Consider the following 23522-nt stretch of genomic DNA (forward strand, 5'->3'; position numbering starts at 1 on the left):
TTCACCTCTCTCGTCATCTTTTCCAAAGTTGTACCCCGTGGACACTGCACCCCGCCAGCATTTCTGGACGTTCCGGCGGTTCTGGGTCATTTGGAAACGTCCGGGCACGTTAAGGGGGACTGCCGGCGCCACCAAGGTCTGGGCATCTTTGGGGCCCTTCGCCAAGCCCCTTCCCTCGCTCTCCCGGCGCTCCCGGCTACGCGCCGCAGCGCCCCCTCAGCCGCCAGGGGCCGCCGGGAAGCGGGGCTCCTCGAGCGCGGGGCGGGGCAAGGGGCGGGGCGCGGCGGTACCTGGGCCGCCGGGGAGCCGGGGGTGGGCTCTTCTGGGACAGCCGGCGGCCCCCCCAGATTCGCACCGCCAGCCGCCGGGGAGCTCGGGGCTCCAGGCGTAGAGGCTGCGCTGTCACATGGGCGGCGGCGACGGGGCCGCATTTAAGCGGCCGGGGGACGGCGCCCGCCTCCAGCGCGTCCTCGGGCTCGGCTCCCGCCGGGCGCCCCGCTCTCTGCCCGCCGGGGGCCCAGCGCCGCGCCGCACCGCGCCGCCCCCGCCGGGCCATGCGAGCGCGGGCCCCGCCGCGATGAGCTCGCACATCGCTAAAAGCGAGTCCAAGACGTCGCTGCTGAAGGCGGCGGCGGCGAGCGGGGGCAGCCGGGCTGCCCGCCACGGCCCTGTCCGGGAGCCAGTGCTGTCCAGCCGCCGGCTGCCCGGCCCCTGCCCGGGCACGCCGCCGCCGTCCGGGGACCCCAGTTCGCGGAGGCCCCTGTGCCGGCCGGCGCCGCGAGAGGAGGGCGCGCGGGGGAGCCGGCGCGGGCTCCCCCAGGCGCACTGCAGGCCCCGGGAGGCGCCGCCGGCCGCGGCGTCCCGACCTTCGCCGCCGTCGCCGCTGCCGCCGGCCCGCGGGCGGGATGGGGAGGAACGGGGGCTGTCCCCGGCGCTCGGCCTCCGGGGCTCTCTGCGAGCCCCGGGTCGCGGGGACTCAGCTCCAGCCGCCGCGTCCGAGGCAGACCCGTTCCTCCACCAGCTGCGCCCCATGCTCAGCTCCGCCTTCGGCCAGGTAAGGGCCGCGCCTCCCGCCCGCTCCCTGGAGAGGCGCTCGGGACCCTGCCGCGGCTGCGCGCCCACAGCCCTCCACCCGCTGCCCGCGGGTCCCCGGGTCACGCTCCTCTGGTCCTCCCGCCGCCCGGCGCCCTAGCCCGCGCGCCTCCTCCCCCGTGCCTGATTCAGCACCCTGTGCGCTGTCCACGCTCCGGGCGTCTTCAGGGCGAGGCCCCACCGCCTAGCCTCCCTCCACTTGCCGGAATGGGCCAGTCCTGGACGGGGAGCGACCTCCACAAACCTCCTGGAAATTTGCAGGGGTCAAGGAGGGGTGCTCCGAGCAGGTGGCACCAAACCCACTCCTCCGGCCTCTGGCCAAGACGGCCAATGAGCGACCCAAGAGAGCAATGGGCATGGAGTCTGGGGATCAAGAGTGGGGACCTCGGGGTACACAGCCTTGCTTGGGGATGAGGGACCCTAGCCATTGCCTGTGGTGGCCCCAAAGACCTGGGAAAAGTTAGGAAAGGTAAAAATATGAGAAAAGAGGAGTGTCTGGGTAGTCATGGAGGGATGTACAGAGCTATGGCTCAAACTGGAACTTTGGGGATATTTTAAAGAGGTTGTCATCTAGGGATGGCATTAAGACGGTAGTGGGCAGTTGTCGAGTTGTGGGACATGGAATAACACCTAGAGATCCCTAGTCTGAGTTAGTGTGTATTCTAGGGTCAGAAAGGTCACTAAGGGGTCATGAGTGGCTCGTTTTGTTTCTTTTCTCTCAAGAACCCCAAGCAGCTGGGCATCTGCCCTTTAAAAATGGCCCCGTGGTCATAATCCAGGTCTACAGTTAGGGGCTGTGCTGCTGGGGAGAGAGGCTCAGCAGACAGGAACCTGTGAACTCCTGAGCAAAGCCAGGATTTCCTCTAGTTCTGAGTCCATAATTAAGTCAAACTCGTTGGCACAGCATGGACACAGTTCTGCAGCAGCCGAGGAGGGGTGTAACACGGGTCTGATCAGAGTGTCGCGTGCTGTGTGGGCGAAGGTGGGGCCTGTGCGTTTCTGTGCTAGGATGTAGCGTAAAGAAGCCGTTTCAAGCTCCTGGCTTGCCATGCTGCCTAGAGCCCATGCTCCAAGGAGGCCGTGCGTGTTTTGTTTCAGATCTGCACATTCCTTTTCAAAATACTACTCTGCAGTGGCTGATGCCGGTGGAGGCATGAAGGCAGCTGACATGAAGGCAGCTGCACGTAGACTCGGGTTGCACGGGGCTGCTGTGGTGGCGTGATAGGGCAGCAGTGTGGCTTTGTTCCTGCCAGGAGCCCTCGTTAGCCAAGTTATCTGGAAACGGTTCTCCAGAGTAGAGATTTGAATGCAGAGCTGTGAAAGTTAGTGCAGTGTTATGTTGAAGAGTTGACTGCAGTGGCTTCTGTATTAGTGAGGGGGTGTCAGGTGTTAGGGCAGGAGTGGTCTGGATTGCAAAAGGGACACTGTGTCATTGAATTGGTGACAACTATCCATTTATCAAATATATTTTGATCGCCTACTTTGCCCAGGCATTTGCTGGGCACTATGGAGACGGAAGTGGACAGGATAGCCAGGGTTCTGGCTACTTTGGAGCTTACAATCTAGCAGTTTGGAAGGGTAGGTCATTGGCCCAGGATCACACACTCTGGTTATTTAGTTTGCCGGTGATCTGACTTCGTTTCTGGAAAAAGGGTCCTTTCTTTGCAGTCTTGCAGGAGTTGCCTGCCTGGGCCCTTTGTGAGCTCAGAGCATTTCAGCTCATGTGCTTTTCTGCTTCTACTTCCTCAGTCATAAAATGAAGGCTGTTTTCCAGTTCTGTGTTCTGAAATGTCACCAGGGTCACCTGAGTCAGGAAGAACTGGAAGGTCCCATCAAATATTTACTAGCTCCCTCTGGAAGCTCTTGCCCCTGGAGCTGCAGGCTTTGTCTTTAAAGCTGGGCACATCCCGTCTAGCCTTCCTGCTGACGGCTCTAAGGCATCTGCTCCAGCAACAGCAACAGCAACAAAACCCGGCCTGGGACTTTGTGTCAGAGTCTCCAGTCTCCTGCAAGAATTAGGCTTTCCGTCCCTTCTCTTTGCATTGAGATTTCTGTCCTTAGAGACAGGGTCAGGACCAAGAGAAGGGAAATGAGATTCTGAATATAGAAACTTTCCGATAGGATCTGCCTTGGGCAAAATATAGCCCTGGGGAAGTACATTTTTCATGTCTCCCAAGTTCCTTTTTTTTTTTAACCTTCAGTGAATCGTTTGACCTCAGTAAGCCTATGTTTCTTTATCTGCAAAATAGGGATAATCATAGTATCTCAATGGGTTTTCGGGGGGAATAAAAGGGGATATGGAGATATGCACAGAGCTTGGCCCAGAGCAAGGGTCTATGGATGTTAGCTATTATTATTGTTGTTGTTGTTGATTAACTACCAAGGACTGTGTCAGAAATTCTTTCCATTTGTAATAGAGTCAGGGAGGGCCAGGGGCCAAAGTGACGCTGAAGGTACCAAGATGGACTCTTTCATTAGGGGGAACAGGAATTAGGGTTCTTCCAGTGACCTAACAGAGCATCCTTACTGCCTGCAGGGAGACGGTGTGATTTTGAGGCTAAGGCATGGAATGGTGGCTTAGGAGATAGAGCTGCAGGTTCCAGTCCCAGCAATGTTACTTCCTATTGCTGTGACCTTGGGCCTGTTATTTTCTCTCTCTGGTCTGGGTTTCTTCATCCAGAAATGAGATTGACAAAAAACTACCTTGCAGAGCTCTTATGAGGGTTATACAAGATTAAGGATGTCAAATGGGCTGGCTCAGAGTGAGTGCTGGAAAAGGGCACAGGCTTCATTAATACTATTATTAATAGAGTAATTGTCGGAACGAGGGCCTGCGTCAGGTAGTTTGAAAGCTGTCTCTGAGCCAAGTGAGGAAGGCCATTAAAAGAAGGAACTCAGGGACTTCCCTGGTGGCGCAGTGGTTAAGAATCCGCCTGCCAATGCAGGGGACACGGGTTCGAGCCCTGGTCTGGGAGGATCCCACATGCCGCGGAGCAACTAAGCCCATGCGCCACAACTACTGAGCCCACATGCCACAACTACTGAAGCCCGCGTGCCTAGAGCCCATGCTCCGCAACAAAGAGAGGCCACCACAATGAGAAGCCTGCGCACTGCAACGAAGAGTAGCCCCCGCTCGCTGCAACTAGGGAAAGCCCGCACGCAGCAATGAAGACCCAATGCAGCCAAAATAAATAAATTAAATAAATTTTAAAAAAACAAAAAAAGGAGCTGAATGACAAAGGACCTCCTCTAGTACCCTCTTTGTAGCCAGCTAAGGACGAGCCACCCAGCTGCCTAGAGAGAAGATGTGGTATCAAAAATTAACTCAGGACAGGCATGACTTGGGGGCAACTCTTGGCACTGGGTCTTGGAAAACTATTTTAAGAATAGTCTTTCTGTTCCTTACCCTAAATTTGGGAAGAAACACCTCTTGTAGATGAGGCAAAGAGGAAAAAAACCATAGCTCTGTCCCATCCCCTTTCTTTAACTATAGAGACATCTCTTCTGATTTGAGTAGGCTAGCCCAATTCCCAAACTGCTTTGTACCTAAGAGGGTCAAGGTATTTAATGCGTGAGTGAATGAATCTCCAGCCTCTGCACTTCAGTTTCTTGGTTCCTATAGCTTAGATGAGGGAGAGGGACCATATGGTTCGGATCCTAACGGATTCAAGTGCACTAGGCCTGTGTGCCTAGAATGATGGCTTGTGTATATTACTTACTCCTGCCCAGACAAGTCACTCCCTACTGTTCTCTGAGATGGCTGGGAGTCCCTGTGGCCTTTCTCTGGGTCCTGGGGAAGGGGAAGAGAAGGTCAGTTTGTGGTTGAGATCAATCGTAGATGATAGGAATCACTCGGTGTCAGTTTGTAGGTTTTGCAGAAGCAACATTGGCACTTTCAACCTCTGTCTAGAGCCCAGTAAACAATGGACAAAGTATCTTCTCATTATCTTATCTTCACAGCAACCTATGAAACTTAGCATTATCTTGCCCCATTTTAGAGACAAGGAAACAGGTTCAAGAAAGGGGAAGTGGCTTGTCCAAAGGTCACAGTGTAAGTAAATGGCAGGACTGTGATGTGGTGTGTCTGTCTCCAAACAACCTGCCAGTGCCACACCATACTGGCCGGTGGAAAGTCACAGAAGTGCGTTTCCTATTTGTCAGAAGCATCCACAAAGCACTTCTCAGGTTACGACCCAGCTTTCCCCAAGTGTCTTAACACTGGGCTGCCATCCAAGTTCAAATGCTGGTGATAGGACTGATCAGGGCCCAAAGCCAGCCTCCCTCCTAATCAGGAATAATCAGCAATGGGTTTATCCTTCTCATCCCTCTGATCCTATTATTCCATTCCAGAACTCTAAGCGTGGCTTCTGGAGGCCCAGGGGCTGCTGCCACAGTGCATACTGATGGGGAGGCGGGGCCGTGGGATGTGCTTTACTCCTTAGGGAAGCCCCCACCATTCAGCCCTCTGAAATTTTCTGCCAAAGGTCAAGCCATCTGCCTCCTCAAGATCAGTAGTTACTCCTGTCACACAGAACCACCACACACCCCATCTGCTCAACCTAAAATAGATTAAGCAAGCTCTGGGTTGGAATCCTGAATCCCTGGCTGCCCTTAAGCCTCAAGCTGGTGTCAGCACCCTCTTCGCTAAAGGATGGGATTTCTTCCAAGTGCGTGGACTTTTCCACAAGGGCCTGGTTTTGCTGTCTCCTGGTCTCCTTGTCTCTAAGGACAGAGGCGTATCCCAAGGTCGACAAATATGTGCTGTGCTCTGCACTGGCCTGCGGGGGGCAGGAGCCACCAGGTCTGAGCCTGTGGGTGCCCTGCTGAGTGAATGGAGGCCCTGCTGGGCCCTTTAGGACCAACGTCGCCACCGGGCAGGGGAAGGGGCACCTTCTATGTGCCTGGAACTGTGCCAAGCCCTTTGCATGTATTATTAACTCCTCACAAGAGTCCTATGAAGGAAGCCTTATTAGAGTACCCACTTTATAAATACAGAAACTGAGGCTCAGAAAGATTAAGAAGTCCTCAAGGTCACATGGTTGCTAGGCAGGTGGGCAAGGTTTGAACGCAGGTCTGTCCGACTCTGTATGCTGAGCTCTTTACCTCTAGATCAGTGGTTCTCAACACTGGCTGCGGGTTAGAATTACCTGGAGTATTAAACAACACCAGCGTCCGGGGCTCACCTACACCTACTCCATCAGCATCTCTGGGGAAGGTCCCTAATGATTCTAGTGTGCAGCCAGCATTCAGAACCCCTGCTTCCCACTGTGCTGCCTTTTCACGTATCCACCCATTTAGTTCATACGAATTGGATTTGTACCCGGAGCCTAACTCATCTCCCCTCTGGGGTCTGCGGTGAGACCTAGCTTTTCAAAAGAGTCTGCAGATGGGCAGTGTTCTACATTTTGTCTACAAGTCTTTCCTGATCCCTCCACACTAAGTCAGATCCCTGTCTCACATTCTCAGAGTGTTTGTGTTTCTCCTTCATAGCATTTACCTGAACTGAGATTAAGTATGTTGATAGCCCTTTAATATCTCCTGCCCGCCTGCCAGAATGTTAGCTCCCTGAAAGCAGGGACCGTGTGTATCTCGTTCCCACAACTTTCCCAGAGCCAAGCACATGGGACAAATGATACTTCCTTCTTCCGTTTCAATAATTCCTTATCCAGTACCTGTCCTGTGCCACGCACTTTCCCCGCACGCACCGTATCACCAGGCGAGGGAACTGAGGGCTGCCATGTGAGCTGCCATGTGAGCCAGGACTCAGCCCCAGACCTCCAGATCCTTCCCATCCATCTGAGTCCGTTGCTCTTCCCACGACCCTGCCTTCAGGCTCTGTTTCCGAGGAACAGGTCTTTGAAGAAGGCATTTTTGTTTGCTCTTCCCATACCAGCTCCCCGGCAGCATCTTCACCCCCTTTCCTGCCCTTTTAAGTGTCAACAGCGCCCCCCTAGCCCCACCCAGGCTCCTCCTTCTGGCCTCCAGAGGCCGGAACCAGGCTGCTGAGAGACTCCCCGACTAAAATAAACCATTCCATCGTCGTCAGCGCCACGGTCCTCAAAAGCTATCCAGGGACCTCCCTCCCCAGCTCCCTGGGAGCTGGCCTGTGGCACCTTCTGGGCAGCGTCCCCACCTATCTTCCCCTAACGGGAGCTCTGACCAGCCACCCAAAACTGGACAAAAATTCCTGCGAGAGGAGCCCCTCTGGACTGAAACTCTCAGCCTTGCGTGTAAAGGGTTTTGCTTCAGGGCCTGGGAAGAGCTCGGCTTCCCAGCCTAGCTCTGGTGCCCCCTGCTGGGAAAAGCCGGGTGCAGGAAAACGGGGACATTTCCTCTCCTGGGTCGTCTGGCTGGGGCTGTAGGTCACAGAGGTGACATCTGAGGCTTGAGATGAATTCACATCAAAGCTGGAAGCTGGAGGGACGAGGACGTGCCAGTTACCTAAAAAGTTTCATTCATGGGAACTTGAAGACCGCTTTGCAAAGGGCGGCCTCTCTGCACCCCCAAGGAAACCGGTGAAAGATCCTCTATGGGGATCAGGCAGAGGATTAGGAGTTTTGTCGCCCTCGCTCGCTCACGGCCGCCCGCCGTGCCAGCACTGCCTCCATCAGGACTCCCTCAGGGCCGGCTCTTAATTTCCCTTGGGTCGGAGAGAGCGCGCACAGTGAAGGGAGCCGAAGGAGCTGCGTCGGCTCGGCTGTGCTTCCAGCCCTGGAGCCTCATCCCGTTTCGGTGAGGAGGCAAGTGTGAAAAATGGAGCGTGATGGAGACTCGTCACAAGATCTCCCAGGGCCTCACTGGAGCTGCCTGCTCTCAATCCAGCTGCGATGGCGGGGGTGATTAAGATGCGTGTTTGTCCCTGAGCGCCTGCGCGCGCGCGCGCGTGTGTGTGTGTGTGTGTGTGTGTGTGTGTGTGTGTGTCTGTGTGTGTGTGTGTGTGTGTGTGTGTGTGTGTGTGTGTGTGTGAATGCCCACATAAGGTTGGAAGCTGGGAGGCACCCTGGCTTTTGGGGGCCCAAACTAGCCTGCTTCCCCTTCTGGGTCTGCTGGCCTAATTCCTAGCTGCAGCTGCTGTTCTGGGCTCCCCTCCCCGAGGCAATCTCTCTGCAGATTTGACAGCCAGAGAGGAGGGGCCGAGGGAAGGGGAATGGACTGGGGAGAGGCCTCAGCTGTAATCTGATGTAGATGATCCGGCAGCCTTCTCCAGCTCGGCTGCCCTTTGCCGTCAGCTCTCCGGGCGATTTCCTCTATGCCTGCACTCTCCCCTCCTACCTTCGTCTCCTTAAGAAAGTGTCCAGAAAGTTAAACCCACACACATGAACACACACAATCTACAAAAAAAAAAAAAAAAAAAAAAAATCTGGGAACAGGAGCAGGCAGACAAGTGAGAGAGCACGCGCGCAAGAGAGAGGACTCAGATCGGTCTTGGAGGAAGACGGCGCAGGCAGAGGGAGGCTAGGGTTGGTGGGGACCCAGACTAAGGTCTCTTAGCCCCCAGGAGCCTCCTTCATGGACCCGGGGATCCGGAGAGGGGCTGCCTCAGCTTAGGATGGGCAACTGTGTCAAGTCTCCACTGAGAAATCTCTCAAGGAAGGTATGTTTCTGGAGTGATCAGGGCCCAAAGCCTGGGGTGGGGGATTGGAGCATCTTGCCCTCTGCCCCAGAAGTTGGGGGCAGAGAGGGTGGGCATCTGAAACTTGCTACCCTTCCCGTGGGTTCTGTCTAGAGCTGCTTCCCTGTTTCTACCTCCAGATTCCCTCCTATCACAGTTTTCTATGTCCCAGGCTCTGAGCTGAAGTTGGGACTTTAAGCTGCATGGGGCGCCGTGTTTGGGAATTTGTGCAAGATTTAGGAAAGAAGCCACATAGCTCCATGAAAAGCGTGGATCTTTAGGATGTGAGTGGACAGACCCCCCCCTTGGAGCCAACAGGATCAGAAGAGGGTTGAGCTGGGCTTTGACCCTGCTGCTGCTGGTTCCTTCCCGGCATTAGGATGGGGGCTCATTCATCTCCTTTGAGCGTCTCTGAGCCTCTCTGGTGGTCTCTAAGCCTTCAGAGTTGTGGGTTTTGAAGTAGATCGTCTTGCTCCTGAGAGGAACCAAGCCAGGTGTCCCCTTCTACCCTTGATAATTCTTGAGTCAGGTCAAAGACTCACAGCTAGAACCAGACTGGTTTGGGGCCCCAGGGTTGTTTCCATCGAGAAACAGAGTGTACAGCAAAGGCATCTGTAAGTTGCTTTCTGTAGTGGATGTATTGCTTACACACCACGGTAATATCCTTTTGCAAGAATCCTTTTAGGAAAGCAAATAATCACCTCCAAAGCATCTTTCCTGCAAACCTGGGCTTATATCTGTAAGGTCTTGCTTTAAGTGGGCTCTGCCTGTATCTCTGGTCCTCTGTAGTCAGGCCATAGAAGAAACTCATAGATATTACTTAAAGGAAGAAGTAATGTGAGGGATGTTTTCCTCCAAATTATTTTATTTACCAGATGAGGAACTTGATTGCCACTCAGGTTAAGTAACTAACCCAAGGTCTCAGGTTAGCTAATGGCTTCTCTACCCCCAGCCCCATTCTATCTCCTCTGTTAGTTTGACAGCCTCTCAATTTAGGACATTTCAGGCTTTTCTGCTCATCATCTTCCTCATTTAGCTAAGCTGCTCACATCAAATTCCTTTTAATCTTCACTGTTCCTTGGATCCTTCTGAGGGTTGACTGTTTCTTCTGTGCACACACCCCCCCAATCATCTGTCATCTTAAAGGAGAGTCTTTTGCATCAGAGGTGGCCTCCACACTGTTGCAGAGAAGCAGAAACGGATCTGAATTAGTTTAGAGGACCACAGGGCGAAGGCCCTTTCCCTGGGTTCTGTCCAGAGTTTCAAGAGGTAAACTAAAGAACAAGTATTGTCCTTCTGTCCTACCCAACCCATCTTCCCTTATACAGCAGAGGGCTTAAGAGTCAGACTTCTCAGGTCTCCTCTTTCTAGCCATATGACCTTGGATAAGTTACTTGACCTCTCTGGGTCTCAGTTCCTTTGTCCATCAAGTGGAAATACTAACATCTACCTCCCAAGGTGATTTTGGGGGCCAAGGAAAGAGCTGGGAACGCTGCCTGGAATATAGTACTCAGTAAATGTTAGCTAGTGTTATTAGCTTTTCCACTCTGGGTTTTCTGAGAAGGGGGATGGAAGTAAAAAGGGAAATAGGAGAGGTTTTGCATCCATGGAGTAGGGTAGAAGATCATAAAACGTATTGCATTCAATTTCATGTATTTGTATAATAGTAATCATTGCTTCTTCCTGAATATCTGCAAGATCTCCAACACCTGTTATCTCATTTGCTCTTTTCCACCCAGTAGTTCTCTTGGCTATTTTCTAGAGAAAGGAGCTGAACTCAGAGATAAGAGCGTTACTAAGATCCCACAGCCAACCAGAGCTGAGATGTAAACCCTGGTCTGTGTAAATCCAGAGGTGGTATTTTTTGTGGTTTTTTTTTTTTGTTTCTTTTGAATTTTATTTATTTTTTTATACAGAAGGTTCTTATTAGTTATCTATTTTATTCATATTAGCATATATATGTCAATCCCAATCTGGTATTTTGTTTTTATTTTTGCCTCTGTGAGAGGCTGCCTCTCTCTTTTTCCTGCTGTCAGAGATGTTATTCATAGATTAACGAACCTGACCTTACAGGTCATCTTAGCCCAAATTCCCACTCCCTGGGCAATGCTCTCGCCCACCTCACCAAGTGCTTCCTCACTCAACTTCTCCTTGAATACCTTCAGTGAGAAGGAGCTTGTGCTTGGCGAGCTTGTGTTGTTAGAGAGCTGTTAGGTCATGAGTCGTGCCAGCCCCTCCTGTTGCCCTGCCACACTCAGGAGACGTCCCCTCAGTGCCAGGAAACATTGTCAGCCTGTGGGCCGCTGCCCACTTGGCTTCCTAAGTAGTAGCTGGGAATTGGTAATGGAAAGAGGAGGTCTCCTCCAGGCTCTGAGCAGGGCAGGACTGGGCTGTCAGGTACCATCACTGGCCAGGGAAGAACAGAAGCGTCCTGGGGCAACTTGGTGCCAGGCAGGGTTAAGATCAAGAGCTGCAGTGGAAATTTCCCAGCCATCACTGGTTCCTCCTTCGTAGGAGCAAATGTTTCTCTGTCCTTCTCACTTCTTTCTTGATTGGCAAATATTCTCCCACTTCTTCTGCAGCCAGATGTAAATGCCTTCTGGCATCCAGCATCCCTTAAGTTGCATCATCATCATCATTGTCATCATCGTTGTCATCATCATTGTCATCACCATGGCAACCCCACAGAGTCAGCCCTTACGCTGCTCTAGGCACTGTGCAATAGCCCATTTACCTCTCACAGAATTCTGTGAGTTGCCCTGATCGTACCCACTGGACAGAGAAAGAAACCAGAGCCCAGAGAGGTCAAATGACCTGCCAAAGGTCACATAGCAAGCAAGCGGCAAGCCAGAATTTGTCCCCAAGACTGTTTGAGTCCAAAGCCAGTTATACTCAAGTTCCTCTCGGAATTCTGTGCTGCCTGCTGCCTCCTTCTGGGTGTGCTCATCCAAGCCAAGTGAGTGAGAATCAGCCAGAAACGAAAAGGCTGATTCTCTACCAACATCTCCCGAGATTGTTTCCTGGGGTTAAGCCACGGTCGACTCCTGGGCTCCCTCTGTCATGAAGGTCTCTCTGGTCCTGCCCTGGCTCGAGACATGTCCCCGAAGCCTATGCGAGTGTGGCCGAGGCTCTGAACCTCTCCTGGTCATCAAACCAGAATGGACCCTGGTCATGTCTGACACCCCTCAAGTTCTAAGATTACCTAAGGTGACACTTTTTTGCACTCACTGGACTCAGGCCTTGGACTGAGGTCCTGCACCTCGGGTCTGAGTTGCTGCTTTCCCTTTGAGGAGCCAGAATATTGCTCCTTCATCTGTAGGCCTGGAAGAGGCTTAGGAAGTTGGAAGAGAGTCGACTATAGCTCCACAGTGTGGGGCTCCGGGGAGGAGGACCACGAGGACAGGGTGAGATGCGGGAGGTTGCTCTGCTTGTCCGCCTAGGAGGACAGGCTACCTGTTAGGTCGTGGGATCTCCTCCTGGGCGTGGCCTTCCTTGAGCTGGAGGAAACTGTTAGAAAGCAGGTACAGCAGGATGGACGGGCAGGGCATGCAGCTCTGGCGTTCTTGGACAAAGGCAGCCCTCTAAGTTTCCACCACTCTGTCTTTCCTTGGAAGGTTTGGCTCCAAATCCCCACGCCGGGGGGCGGGGAGGCATCAAGCTCAGGGCCGAAGGCAGACTGCCCTCACCTGGATTCTGGGGGGGGCGGTGCTGGGCATCCTGGCCGGGAGGCTGGGGTGGAAGAGAATATTGTGTCTGGCTGCCGCTGTTGCCCTAAGGGGACAGTCTGTGGGCAGTGTTGACTTTTTATAACTGCATGGGAAACATCAGGGAAGAGGGTGGGCTGGCCGTGGCCTGGGAGCCCAGCTATATTCCGCCAGCAGAGAGGGCCCCTGCCTCAGCCTCTAGAGGTCCTGCAGGCTGGGCTGGGCAGGGTGCCAGTGAAGGCGGGAGGGACGAGGAGAATTGCTGGTGGTAGAGAGCGTCTAGTCTCGAGGCCACACACTAGGTGGAATCTGACCCACAGATGTGCTTTGTTTAGCCCACCTGGTGCTTTAAATCAGAAGATCTGGCAACACAGGGCTGGAGTTACATAACACTGTCCCTTCAAAGGGGACACACAGCATCCGTTTTGCCCCAGACCCCGCCTCTCACACCTGCCTGCTTCATCTCTGTTCACTGCGGCACCTGTGTCTGCAGCCTCCGGTCTCTCAGGCTAGCTGAGCCTCTGCTCTTTGTGTCACCAGTTCTGATGGTTCTCACTGCCTTCCAGTGGGTTCCAGTGGGGGTAGGGTCAGAGGTCAGTCGGGGAGCTTAGCCCCGGGAATTGCGCTGGGACATTGGGAGCATCTTGGGAAAGGACATTATTCCCTGAATGAACAGAAGCCTCCCTCTGCCTGCTTCTCTCTCTGAGTTTCTGCATGCACACGAGTGTGTGGTTCTGTGCACGTGTGTGTGTATGTGTGTTTGTGTCTGCACATGGGCCACACAGAGTGTATCAGACCCAGCTCTCCCTGGAGCATCCGTTTTGGCCAAGGACTGGGGACTCCACCTGTTGGACCAGTTTGATGCCTGCCCCAGAGCATCCTGAGGGCTCTCTGCACCCTGCTGTTTGCCTCGCAAGGTCTGCTCTTGGGAAGGGCCCCTTCTAGGACCAGGAGCCAGGCTGGGGCCAGGAGGACCCAGCTGGGCAGGGAGGTGATGCCCCGCCTCTCTTTTGTATTTGCTTGGTGCTGGCTGAAGATGCGCCAGGAGGAGACCAGCTATACGGTGGTGCAGACGAGTGAGGAGGGGCTGGCGGCCAGCGGCGAGCTCCCCGGACCGCTCCTGATGCTGGCCCAGAACTGCGCCGTCATGCACAACCTGCTGGGCCCAGCCTGCATTTTCCTGCGTAAGGGCTTCGCGGAGAACAGGCAGCCTGTACGTAAGTTGGCCCCGGTGGAGCCGCGCTCGACTTGGCTTCACAGGGCGTGAGGAAAGAGGTGCTGGGAAGAAGAGGGGGCTCTGTACTCAGCAGTGTGCGTCCCCCAACGGATACACCTCAAACCCGCAACTTGTGAATCTGACCCCCAAAGTTTCCCACTGATGGCTGCAAAGCCCTGGTGAGTCCACATCCACCAGCAAGAAATGATAGCAGCTAATATTGCTTGGGTGTTTGTTTTTTTTTTTAAGCACTTACTATGTGCCAGGCACTGTGCTAAGTGCGTTGGCTCATCACCTCTCTTAAGCCTCAGAGCAACTCCAAGAGGTAGGTGCTATTATCCTCCCCATTTTACAGATGGGGAAACTGAGTTGGAGAGGTAACATGCTCAAGGTAACATCTGGTGGGTGATAGAGGTGGGATTCAGATTCAGGGATACTGACTCAAAGACCTCCTGTGCTCTGAACAACAGTACAGAATACGCGGCACCATGCAGTAGAACTTTCTGTGGAAACACTGTCCAATCTGCGCTGCCCTCCCTCTACAGTAGCCACTAGCCACCTGTGGCCACCGAGCCCTTGAAATGTGGCTAGTACAACTGAGGAAGTGAATTATTAATTTTCTTTGATTCCAATTTAAATAGTCACATGTGGCCACTGCTTTGGATGGCCTCCCATGGGTATCTGAACAGTCACAGAGAGGAGGGTATTAATAGTGATGTTACAGATTCAAACATCAGTAGGTTTAAATGCCACCTGTTAAACACTTTACGCATCTTGCCTCACAGATGCTCACAAAGGCCGTGTAAGGTGAGTATTGGTATTAACCCATTTTACAGATGAGGAGACTGTGGCGCACACAGTTGAAGGGACCTGCCCAAGATCCTACATCTAGGAAGCAGCAGATCTGGGCTTTGCCCTTGAGTCCATCTGACTCTAGAGGCCAAGGTCATCCCTCGACTGCTTAAGTTGAGGAGTGAGAGGTGTGGTGGGCTCCATTCCCACCTGACCCCCCAAATCGGTGCTCATGGTTTCTCTGCCCCATCGGTGGGCATCCCCGGCTCTACTACACATCCTCACGCCACTCTGCCCTGGGGAGTGTATGATTCAGGGACCGGCCAGCAGGACTCAGTTGGACCAGCTCCGGCCACGGGCACACTGCCAAGGGGTACCCAGCTTTTTTGCTCCCTGGCTCTGGGTTTATAAGAAGTAGGGTGGGGGCTGCAGAGCTGGGTCCTGGAGATGTGAGAGGCTACTTGAGGCCTGCAGGGTGGGAAAGGTTGTGTCACTTGTCCCAGTGAGCATACTCTGCACGTGTGAGTGCATGCATATAGTCGCTGACACTTTCACTTACTGGGGGTCCCGGGCATCGTAAAAGACATTCTTTTTGGTCACCCAAGATCCCAGTCTGACTCGGAGCAGCTAGTGGGTGATAGAGGTAGGATTAGGTAGGTATTAGAGGGCGTGACAACCCCTCCCTGTGAACAGTGACAGGTTTTTAAAGTGGAAGTCCTTACGATTATTTCACAGAAACAGACACCTTCAGGTGAGTCCTACCTTCAGCTAAAAATGCCGCTAGCAGGACCTGGTAGCCTGCAGCCTACTCGTTCCAGGCTCACGTACGCTCTCAGCACTGTCCTACCACGTACGGCCACTTCTGAGAGCCGGATCCTTCCTGCGCAGCTGGCGGTCCCACAAAATGTTGCTCAGCAGCCCCTTTCTAGAAGATTCTCAGATTTTCCAGCACTGGGGTCCCTTGCCCTGGGGCCAGTTTGGAGCAGGTGGGCAGCAGCCTCTCACCCGCCCTGGCCCTACTGGCTAGAACAGCCTATGTGCACAGCTGAGATGCCTCATGCTCGCTGTGGTCCGCTCGCTGTGGCACACCCGTGTGTCTGTGTTTGCAATCGGTGTGCCCACACCTGGTGTGCACTTCCTCAGGGCGGGCACACCCTGCCCCGTGTTCTCCCTGCCCAAAGGCAGAGAGCTGTGACATATGGAGAGGATGAGCCCCGTGGACCAGTTTTGGAGCCTGCTAAGCATGTCCATCTGGGCACCGCATCCATTTCATGCCAGTCTGTCTCCCTCCTGGGCAGGCCTGGGGCGACTGACACCTCACCAGCCGGAGCCTGCCCCCTGCTTCCTCTGGGCCTGCTCTTTGGAGACTTCTCTGCCATCTGTTCAGATGCCTCGTCCCAGGGCTTCCTTGACTCCCCAAGGAGAGCTGGGCACTGTTTGAGGTTGCAGACATGCACTTTGGACCCTGGCAGCCGCCAGAGGCACTGGCAGCCCCCAGGGTCCTATGCTGTGTCCTGTGACAGGGCGAGGTATAGGATGGGGGTCCAACTGGAGAAGGTGGGGCGGTGCCCAGGAATCAGGGCACAGCCGCATCCTGCCTCCACTCCCTCAGCTCTTCCTCCACCTCCTGTTCCTCCCTCTTGGGTGCCTGTCCGGGCCCCCACTTCCCCCCCGGCCCCTCGCTTCTCCCATTGCTTTGCAGGCCTCTTCTCCCCTACTCTTCCTGGTTTCTTTGGGTAGAGCCTTCTTCTTTCTGTTGTGACCTCCCGCTAACCCCGTTTTATTTACAGGTTTTGGCCTCCAGACCAGCTCTGTTCGCTGACACGTTCTTGTGTCTGGAATAAGGGGCTGGGGGCCCAGAGGTTCTGTACCCAGGCTGGAGAGGGCTCCTACTTCCCTGGGCATCTCCCATGTCTGTGGGACAGGTGGGGCTGCATCCTTTCCCCTCCAGGACATGGTCCAGGCACGCCTCCGCTGCTGCCCCATCACCTCCCGCCCAGTGCCTGCTGCCACTGGGACGGCCGTCAGCTGGGCCATGTACGACTTCTGGGCCCCTTGCAGCTGCTAATAGGACATGTTCTTTTGTTTCAGGACAGATCACTGCGGCCAGAGGAGATTGAAGGTAAGAACTGGCCCCTTAGGGGAGAGGGCTGCTCAGCCATCCAGAAAGATGAGGAGAGGAAGGTGGGTGGGAAGAGAGGCAGAGATATCTCGGCCTCCTGCAAACGGGGCCTGGTGCAGAGCCAGGCATCATCTGTGGAGCCAGGCGTTGGAGCAATGCAAGAGTCAGCAGACCCTCGGGCTGCCTCTGCCCCAGAGACTCTGCAGGTCATCCCCCCACCCCCCACCCCACCGTCCACAACCAACCCTCCCCCGCTTCCTTCGCTTCCCCAGAGCTCCGGGAGGCCTTCAGAGAGTTTGACAAAGACAAGGACGGCTACATCAACTGCCGGGACCTGGGCAACTGCATGCGCACCATGGGCTACATGCCTACCGAGATGGAGCTTATTGAGCTGTCTCAGCAGATCAACATGAACTGTGAGTCCCTCCACCGGGTACCTCCTTCCCTCCCCAGCCTCGCCCTTGCTGTCCTCTGCCTGGGTTCAAGTTCTCGGCCCACCTCTTCCCAGCTCTGTGACCTGGGGCAAACTACTCTCTCTGTGCCTCGATTTCCTCACCTGTAAAATGAGGGGTGGGATAGAGGGAATAGAGCACAGGAAGTCAATTGGGGGTATGTTTATTTCTTTATTATTTTTTCATGGTGTATTTATTCATTTATTTTTTATTTTTATTTTTGGTAACAGCTTTATTGAGATATAATTCATAGACCATACAACTGGCTCACTTAAAGCATGCACTTCAGTGGCTTCTAGTGTGTTTAAAGTTGTGCAACCATTACCACAATCAATTTCAGAATGTTTTCATGGCCCCCAAAAGAAACCCTGTGTCGCTTTGCCATTACCCCCAAGTCCCTCCCCGGCCCTAGGCAACCACTAATCTACTTTCTATCTAAGCAGATTTGCCTATTCTGGAAGTTTCTTTTTTATTTTTATTGAAGTATGCTTGATTTACAATATTATATTAGTCTCAGGTGTACAACATAGTGATTCAAAAATTTTTATATATTGTACTCTATTTAAAGTTATTATAAAATATTGGCTCTATTCCCTGTGCTGTATACTATATCCTTGTGGCTTATGTATTTTATACATAGTAGTTGGCATCCCTTAATCCCCTGCCCCTATCTCACCCCTCCTCCAACTTCCCTCTCCCCACTGGTGACCACTAGTTTGTTTCTGTATCTGTGAGTCTGTTTTTCTTTTTTGGACGTACTTAAAACAGCCAAATACCTGGCACACAGTAAGAGGTGAACAGAGGATGCCATTATTATGTTTTTCTCTGTCTTCATTTTCATTCTCCCAGGAGCAGACCAGGAGACAGGGGTTTGAGTGCGGTAGTTTACTCCGTAGCGGCAGGACGGCATCGGTAGGGGGTAGGGAGATGAGAGGGCGGAGACGAGGAGCCAAGGCAGGAGGCGCTGGAGCAGCTGCCACTGTGGGTGATGGAGTCTAGTTCTGCAGGGAGCTCGGGAAGCTGGCGTAGCAGGCCCACCTCGGAGTTGTCCCCAGCCCTTACCTCTCAGCTGGGTATTTATCCCCCAAACTCAGTCACTGGCTGAAAGTGCTGTGAGCAGACCCCAGGGGGCAGGTCCCCTGTATTTCTCCCCGCTGAGGGCCGCTTGGAAGGTGAATTCTATTTGCACAACGAGGGAAAGGTGGGGGCAGGTGGGCCAGGTGCCCACGGCTTCTGCTTCTCTCTCTGCTTTTCTGCATGTGTGTCTCTGTCTCTCCTTCTCTGAAATTCTTTGCCTGTCTCTGTGACCTAATAATTCTTTCTCCCCTCCGTATCCACCCCTGTCAACTTCCTGACTTGTTCCTTTAGTCAAACTCCAGCCACTCCCCTGAGCCATTCTGTGACAATCCCCGGTCCATGGTCACCTCTCTGTCCTCATTTGGCCTTTGCTTATACCCTGGGCCTGGAGCTGGGCAGGTCAAGGAGGGTTGGCAGTTCCCTCAGTTGCCTAGTTGGAGATGGGCAGTGGTTAAATTTTTATTCTTTTAAATATATATTTATTTATTTATTGACTGCGCCACGTGGCATGCGGGATCTTAGTTCCCCGACCAGGGATCGAACCCGTGCCCCCTGCAGTGGACGTGCAGAGTCTTAACCACTGGACTGCCAGGGAAGTCCCAGATGGGCAGTGGTTAGATGGATGATCCAGCCTGTTCCTCTGTCCCCAGTGGGTGGCCATGTGGATTTTGATGACTTTGTGGAGCTAATGGGACCTAAACTCCTGGCGGAGACGGCAGATATGATTGGAGTAAAGGAACTGCGAGATGCCTTCCGAGAGGTGAGTGATGGGCAGTGGACAGGCAGGGGCGGGGAGTTTGTTAGAATTCCAACCTGGGACGGAAATGTGAGCTCTGGATCCCAGACCAGGGGAAGGAGCTTGGACAGAGAAGGGATCCGGGGAAGGCGGGACAGTGGTGCTGGAGAAGGGGCTCAACCTTGGGATCTGCTTCCAACAGTCTCCATGTTGTAGCTACTCCTCCCTCCTTCCTGCCCTCTCTAGTTTGACACCAATGGTGATGGGGAGATAAGTACCAGTGAGTTACGAGAGGCCATGAGGAAACTCCTGGGTCATCAGGTGGGACACCGAGACATAGAGGAAATTATCCGAGATGTGGACCTCAATGGGGATGGACGAGTGGACTTTGAAGGTAGGTGGAAGTGGTTTTGAGAGTGGAAGAGAAACCAGGGCAGTAGTGGGCATCCACAGAGCCCTCCACGTGTGTATCCATGATGCAATCATCAGTGCACTCCAACTTCCCATCCCCCTACCCTTCCATCCTGCCACCCCTCTAATCTGCTTCCATCCCTACACCCGTCCATCCATCCAACAATCTGTCCATCTTTCCATATCTCTCTTTCCATCTTTTCATCCATCTATCGCTTTATCTGTCCAGGTGCCTATTTACCCACTCACCCATGTGTAAACAATTATCCATAGAACCATTTATCTACGGCCTTATCTATCCATCCACGCACCTATTCATTCTTCTCTACATTCACCCATGCATTCATCCATGCATCCATCTACCCATGTACCTCTCTCCAGCTATCCATGCATCTCTAGCTCTCAACATTCATTCATACATTTATATATCTCTACTCATCTGCCTATATTTCTACCCATACTTCCACTGATCTGTCCATCAGTCTGTACAGTCATTTTCCCATCTCTATCCATGTACTCATCCATCCATCCATCCCTGTGTCCATCTGCCCCCATCCATCTCTCTCCATCTATCTGTCCACCTACTCCTGCATCCATCCACGTAGGTATTTTCTGAATACCACATTCCTCAACCTGACACTCAGGCCCCCTAAAATCTCTCCACAGCTCACCTCTCTGGCCACAGCTCCTACCATTCCTTCACTCACACTCCACCTTAAAGCCATAGGTGGTCCATGAACCTCACAAGCTGTCATTTGAATACATTGTTCTTTTTGTCAGGAGGCCTTTTGTCCTATTCTTCGCTGGTCCTAAATTCTATTCATCATTCAAGACCCAGCAGTGGGGCCACTCCCTCAAACACTGCTTTCCTCATTCCCCAGATAGAACTTCCTCTTTTCTGGGCTTTCACAGCACTTCAGGCTCACCCTCATTCTTCACACTGGCCCCTAAATGCTAGTTATATCTCTGCTTGACTCTGAACTTTTGGAGAAGAGGAACCCTGCTTTCTTTATCTCTGTCATTCCCACAGAACTCAGTACCGGACACATAATGAACGCTCAGTAAAAGTGTTTTTAAAATAACTAATAATAATTATAATAGTGATCATCTATAACTGTACAGTTATTGTATACCAGTCACTGTAGTAAGTAGCTTTACACATATTATCTCATTTAATTTTCATAATGACTCTAGGACTGCACATTATTACCTCATGTTATAGATGAGGAAACTGAGGCTCAGAGAAGTAATATAACTTCCTAACTGGTAAGAGGCAGAGCTGGGTCATAAACTCAGGCCTGGAATCTCAACCACTACATACATTACACTGTACATGATACCGTCCGAGGCACCATGGGATACGGGAAAAAACAAAACAAAACAGCAAAACATTGATTCTGCACTCCAGGAATGTGCATTCTGAGCAGAAAGGCAAGATAACCATGAGCAAGACTGTGAATATGTCCAGAACACAAAGGCTGGGAGGCCTTTTCTGGGGAGTAGCTGGTCTTCAAGGTCAAAGAGAGTGTGGCAATGGAGAGAAGGCTTTGCTACCACGAGAGCTGAACATTTCAGGTCACCCCATGTCCAGGTAGTGACTCCCACAGATGCCGGCTCTTCCCTGAAAGCCCAGCATCCCCCATTCATTCTACCAGCGTGTGTTGTACACCTAGTGTGTGCCAAGACCTGATCCCTGCCTTGAGGAGCCCAAGACCAGCGAGGAAAGCCGAAGCCAGCAGTATGGTCCATGCTGTTTGGGGGAAGTACAGCAGGCTGTGGGGCACAGTGGGGGCACCTTTGCCACGCTGGGAGGGGGGATTAGGGAAGACTTCCTGGAGGAGGCTATAAGTAAGTAGAGCCTTAAGAGATAAGTAGGAGCCAGCAGGTGAAAAAGAAGGAAGAGATATTTACCCAAAGGAATTGAAAACTTATATCTGCACAAAAAACTGCAAACAGATTTGTTGTTTATAGTAGTTTTACTCATAATTGCCAAAACGTGGAAGCAACCAAGACGTCCTTCAGTAGGTGAATGGATAAATTAACTATGGTATATCCAGACAATGGAATATTATTCAGCGTTAAAAAGAAATGAGCTATCAAGTGATAAAAAGACACGGAAGAACCTTAAATGCATAGTAAGTGAAAGCAGCCAGTCTGAAAAGGCTACATAGTTTGTGATTTCAACGATATGACATTCTGGAAAAGACAAAACTGCGGAGACAGTGAAAAGATCAGTGGTTGCCAGGGGTTGTGGGGAGAGGGAGGGATGAAGACGGGGAACACAGAGAATTTTTAGAGCAATAAAACTATTCTGTATGATAGTACAATAGGGATACATGTCATTCTACATTTGTCCAAACCCACAGAACGTCCAACACCAAGGATGAATCTTAATGTAACTGTGGACTCGGGGTGATAATGTGTCAGCGTAGCTTTATTGACTGTAACCAACGTCCTACTCTGCTGCAGGATGTTGACGATGGAGGAGACCGTGCGTGTGTATGGCAGGCAGGGAGCATATGGGAAATCTGTACTTTCTGCTCAATTTTGCTGTGAACCTAAAACTGGTCTAAAAAATGAAGTCGAGTTAAAAGAGAAGGGAGCAGGGATAGGCTGCAGGAAAGCTGAGAGGTGAACAGGAGGGGCGTGTGTTGGTTGCCCCTGAGGCGCTGACAGGGAGCTCTGTGGAGTCAGAGCTTAGTGGTTGGAGGTGAGTGGTGACAGGTGAGGCTGGAGATGTCAGCTAGGGCCAGAACAGGGAGGCCCTGGGGTCGTGTCAGCATCCAGCACGTTATCCAGTGGGGACCATGAGAGGTTTAAGAGGGGTCAGATACGCAGATAGAAAACTCCTGCTAGCTGCTGTGTAGAAGGTGGATTGGAAGATGCTGGATGGGGGAAATTCTCCGGCCGTCCAGCGGTTAGGATTCCGCGCTCCCACTGCAGGGGGCGCGGTTGGATCCCTGGTGGGGGAACTAAGATCCCGCATGCCGTGTGGCGCTGGCAAAAAAAAAAAAGAAGATGCTGGGTGGACGTTGGGGACCAGCATCGGTCAGGGGCCGCGGCAATAGACACGGGGCCACCGATCCGAGGGAGGTTTGGAGGCAGCGTCCTGGGCCCTGACTGCTGCTTTCTCCCCACCCCCTCCTGTGCACCCCACCGCAGAGTTTGTCCGGATGATGTCCCGCTGAGGCCGCCAGGGCCCCTCCAGGACTGCCAAGCTCCACGGGCGGGGAGAAGAGGAGCCGGAGCTCGCCTCATCCCGCCGCCGCCGCCGCCCAGAGCCCGGGACGTACTGGCGGATGGGGCCTGCCTGCACCCCGGGGAGGTGCCCACCCCGGACCCCCGCCCCTCCGCACTGTGAAAGACTCACGACTCCTGCAACTGGAAAGGGGGGCGCCCGCCGACGAGGAGGCCACCGCGCCAGGCCGGCGGAAGTCAGGCCGGGCGCCAAGTGCCATAGACCCAGCCGCTGCTGACTGGGGGCGCCCCACACAGCATGTCTGCCCCCCGGGGCAGAGCCTCTCGCCGCCCCCCTTAGCTCTGTGCCCGCCCCCCCTCGCCTCAGCCCTGTTATCTCAGAACCAATAAAAATATTTCCAAGAGAAAGGCGGCCGTGGGGGGGGGTCTTTGCTTCTCCAGCCTGGTTAGATGACACACGCGTTTCCTGAGTACCAGCTGCGCGCTCAGAACTGGGTGAACCTCCCTGCCCTTGACTTGTACTGAGTTCCCATTAGGCACCCAGCCTCTTCCACCTTTGACTGAAAGGGAGACTGGGGCATATAGTGATGTAGCTGGATTTGCTGCTACCCCAAACAAGGTCAAGTTCTATAAGGAAAGGAGACTGGATATTGGTTGGGTAAGCATCTAGCAGGGTCTGCCTCACTTCCGGCCTCCCTGGCGATTTCACACTGGTCGAGATAATCACATCCACATGTGATTACGAACTGTGATCCTGCTTTTAAGGAAAAATGCAGGGACCTTTGGTGGGGTAGGATAAGGAGGCCTGGACTACTCTCTGGGGAGATCAGGAGAGGCTTCCCTGAGGAAGTGATAACGAGGTTTTTGCCCTGGAGGAAATCGCAGTGTGTGTGAGGACACGAATGTGTTAGAATGGAATCAGCTGCCAGACTCTCTGCTGAGTGAGAAGCAGGATGGTATAGTCGTTAGGTCCTGGATTTACTTGCTGTGTGACTTTGGGCGAGTCACGTCTCCTCTCTGAACCTCAGTTTCCTCATGTGCAATAAGGGGATAATAAAGTCCACAGTAAATGATCTCAGGGTATTGCATTGCCCACCTCCAGGGGCTGTG

At 53.1% G+C, this 23522-nt stretch overlaps 1 protein-coding gene across 3 annotated transcripts; it reads left to right on the top strand.

The window, feature by feature from the left end:
- Positions 1 to 345: 345 nt before the first annotated feature.
- Positions 346 to 22832, top strand: CABP1 (calcium binding protein 1). Of its 3 annotated transcripts, none has more exons than XM_060029396.1 (7): positions 346 to 1054; positions 13445 to 13621; positions 16508 to 16538; positions 16811 to 16954; positions 18718 to 18827; positions 19050 to 19197; positions 22377 to 22832. In XM_060029396.1, exons 1-7 carry the CDS (start codon positions 407 to 409, stop codon positions 22400 to 22402), a joined length of 1284 nt encoding a protein of 427 aa, XP_059885379.1. In that variant the 5' UTR covers positions 346 to 406; the 3' UTR covers positions 22403 to 22832. The 3 variants fall into 3 exon arrangements, with proteins under 3 accessions (XP_059885379.1, XP_059885377.1, XP_059885378.1); XM_060029395.2 differs by lacking the exon at positions 346 to 1054 and adding an exon at positions 8554 to 8686; XM_060029394.1 differs by lacking the exon at positions 13445 to 13621 and having other exon boundaries at positions 348 to 1054.
- The last annotated feature ends 690 nt before the right edge of the window (positions 22833 to 23522 follow it).

This window comes from Delphinus delphis, chromosome 13, assembly GCF_949987515.2.
Source record: "Delphinus delphis chromosome 13, mDelDel1.2, whole genome shotgun sequence".
Taxonomy (NCBI): Eukaryota; Metazoa; Chordata; class Mammalia; order Artiodactyla; family Delphinidae; genus Delphinus; species Delphinus delphis.

Coding starts and splice junctions, on each gene's coding strand:
- CABP1 (XM_060029396.1), top strand. CDS start 407: ATGGGCGGCGGCGACGGGGCCGCATTTAAGCGGCCGGGGGACGGCGCC. Junction 16,539..16,810: donor GCGGCCAGAGGAGATTGAAG/GTAAGAACTGGC, acceptor TCGCTTCCCCAG/AGCTCCGGGAGGCCTTCAGA. Junction 18,828..19,049: donor TGCGAGATGCCTTCCGAGAG/GTGAGTGATGGG, acceptor TGCCCTCTCTAG/TTTGACACCAATGGTGATGG.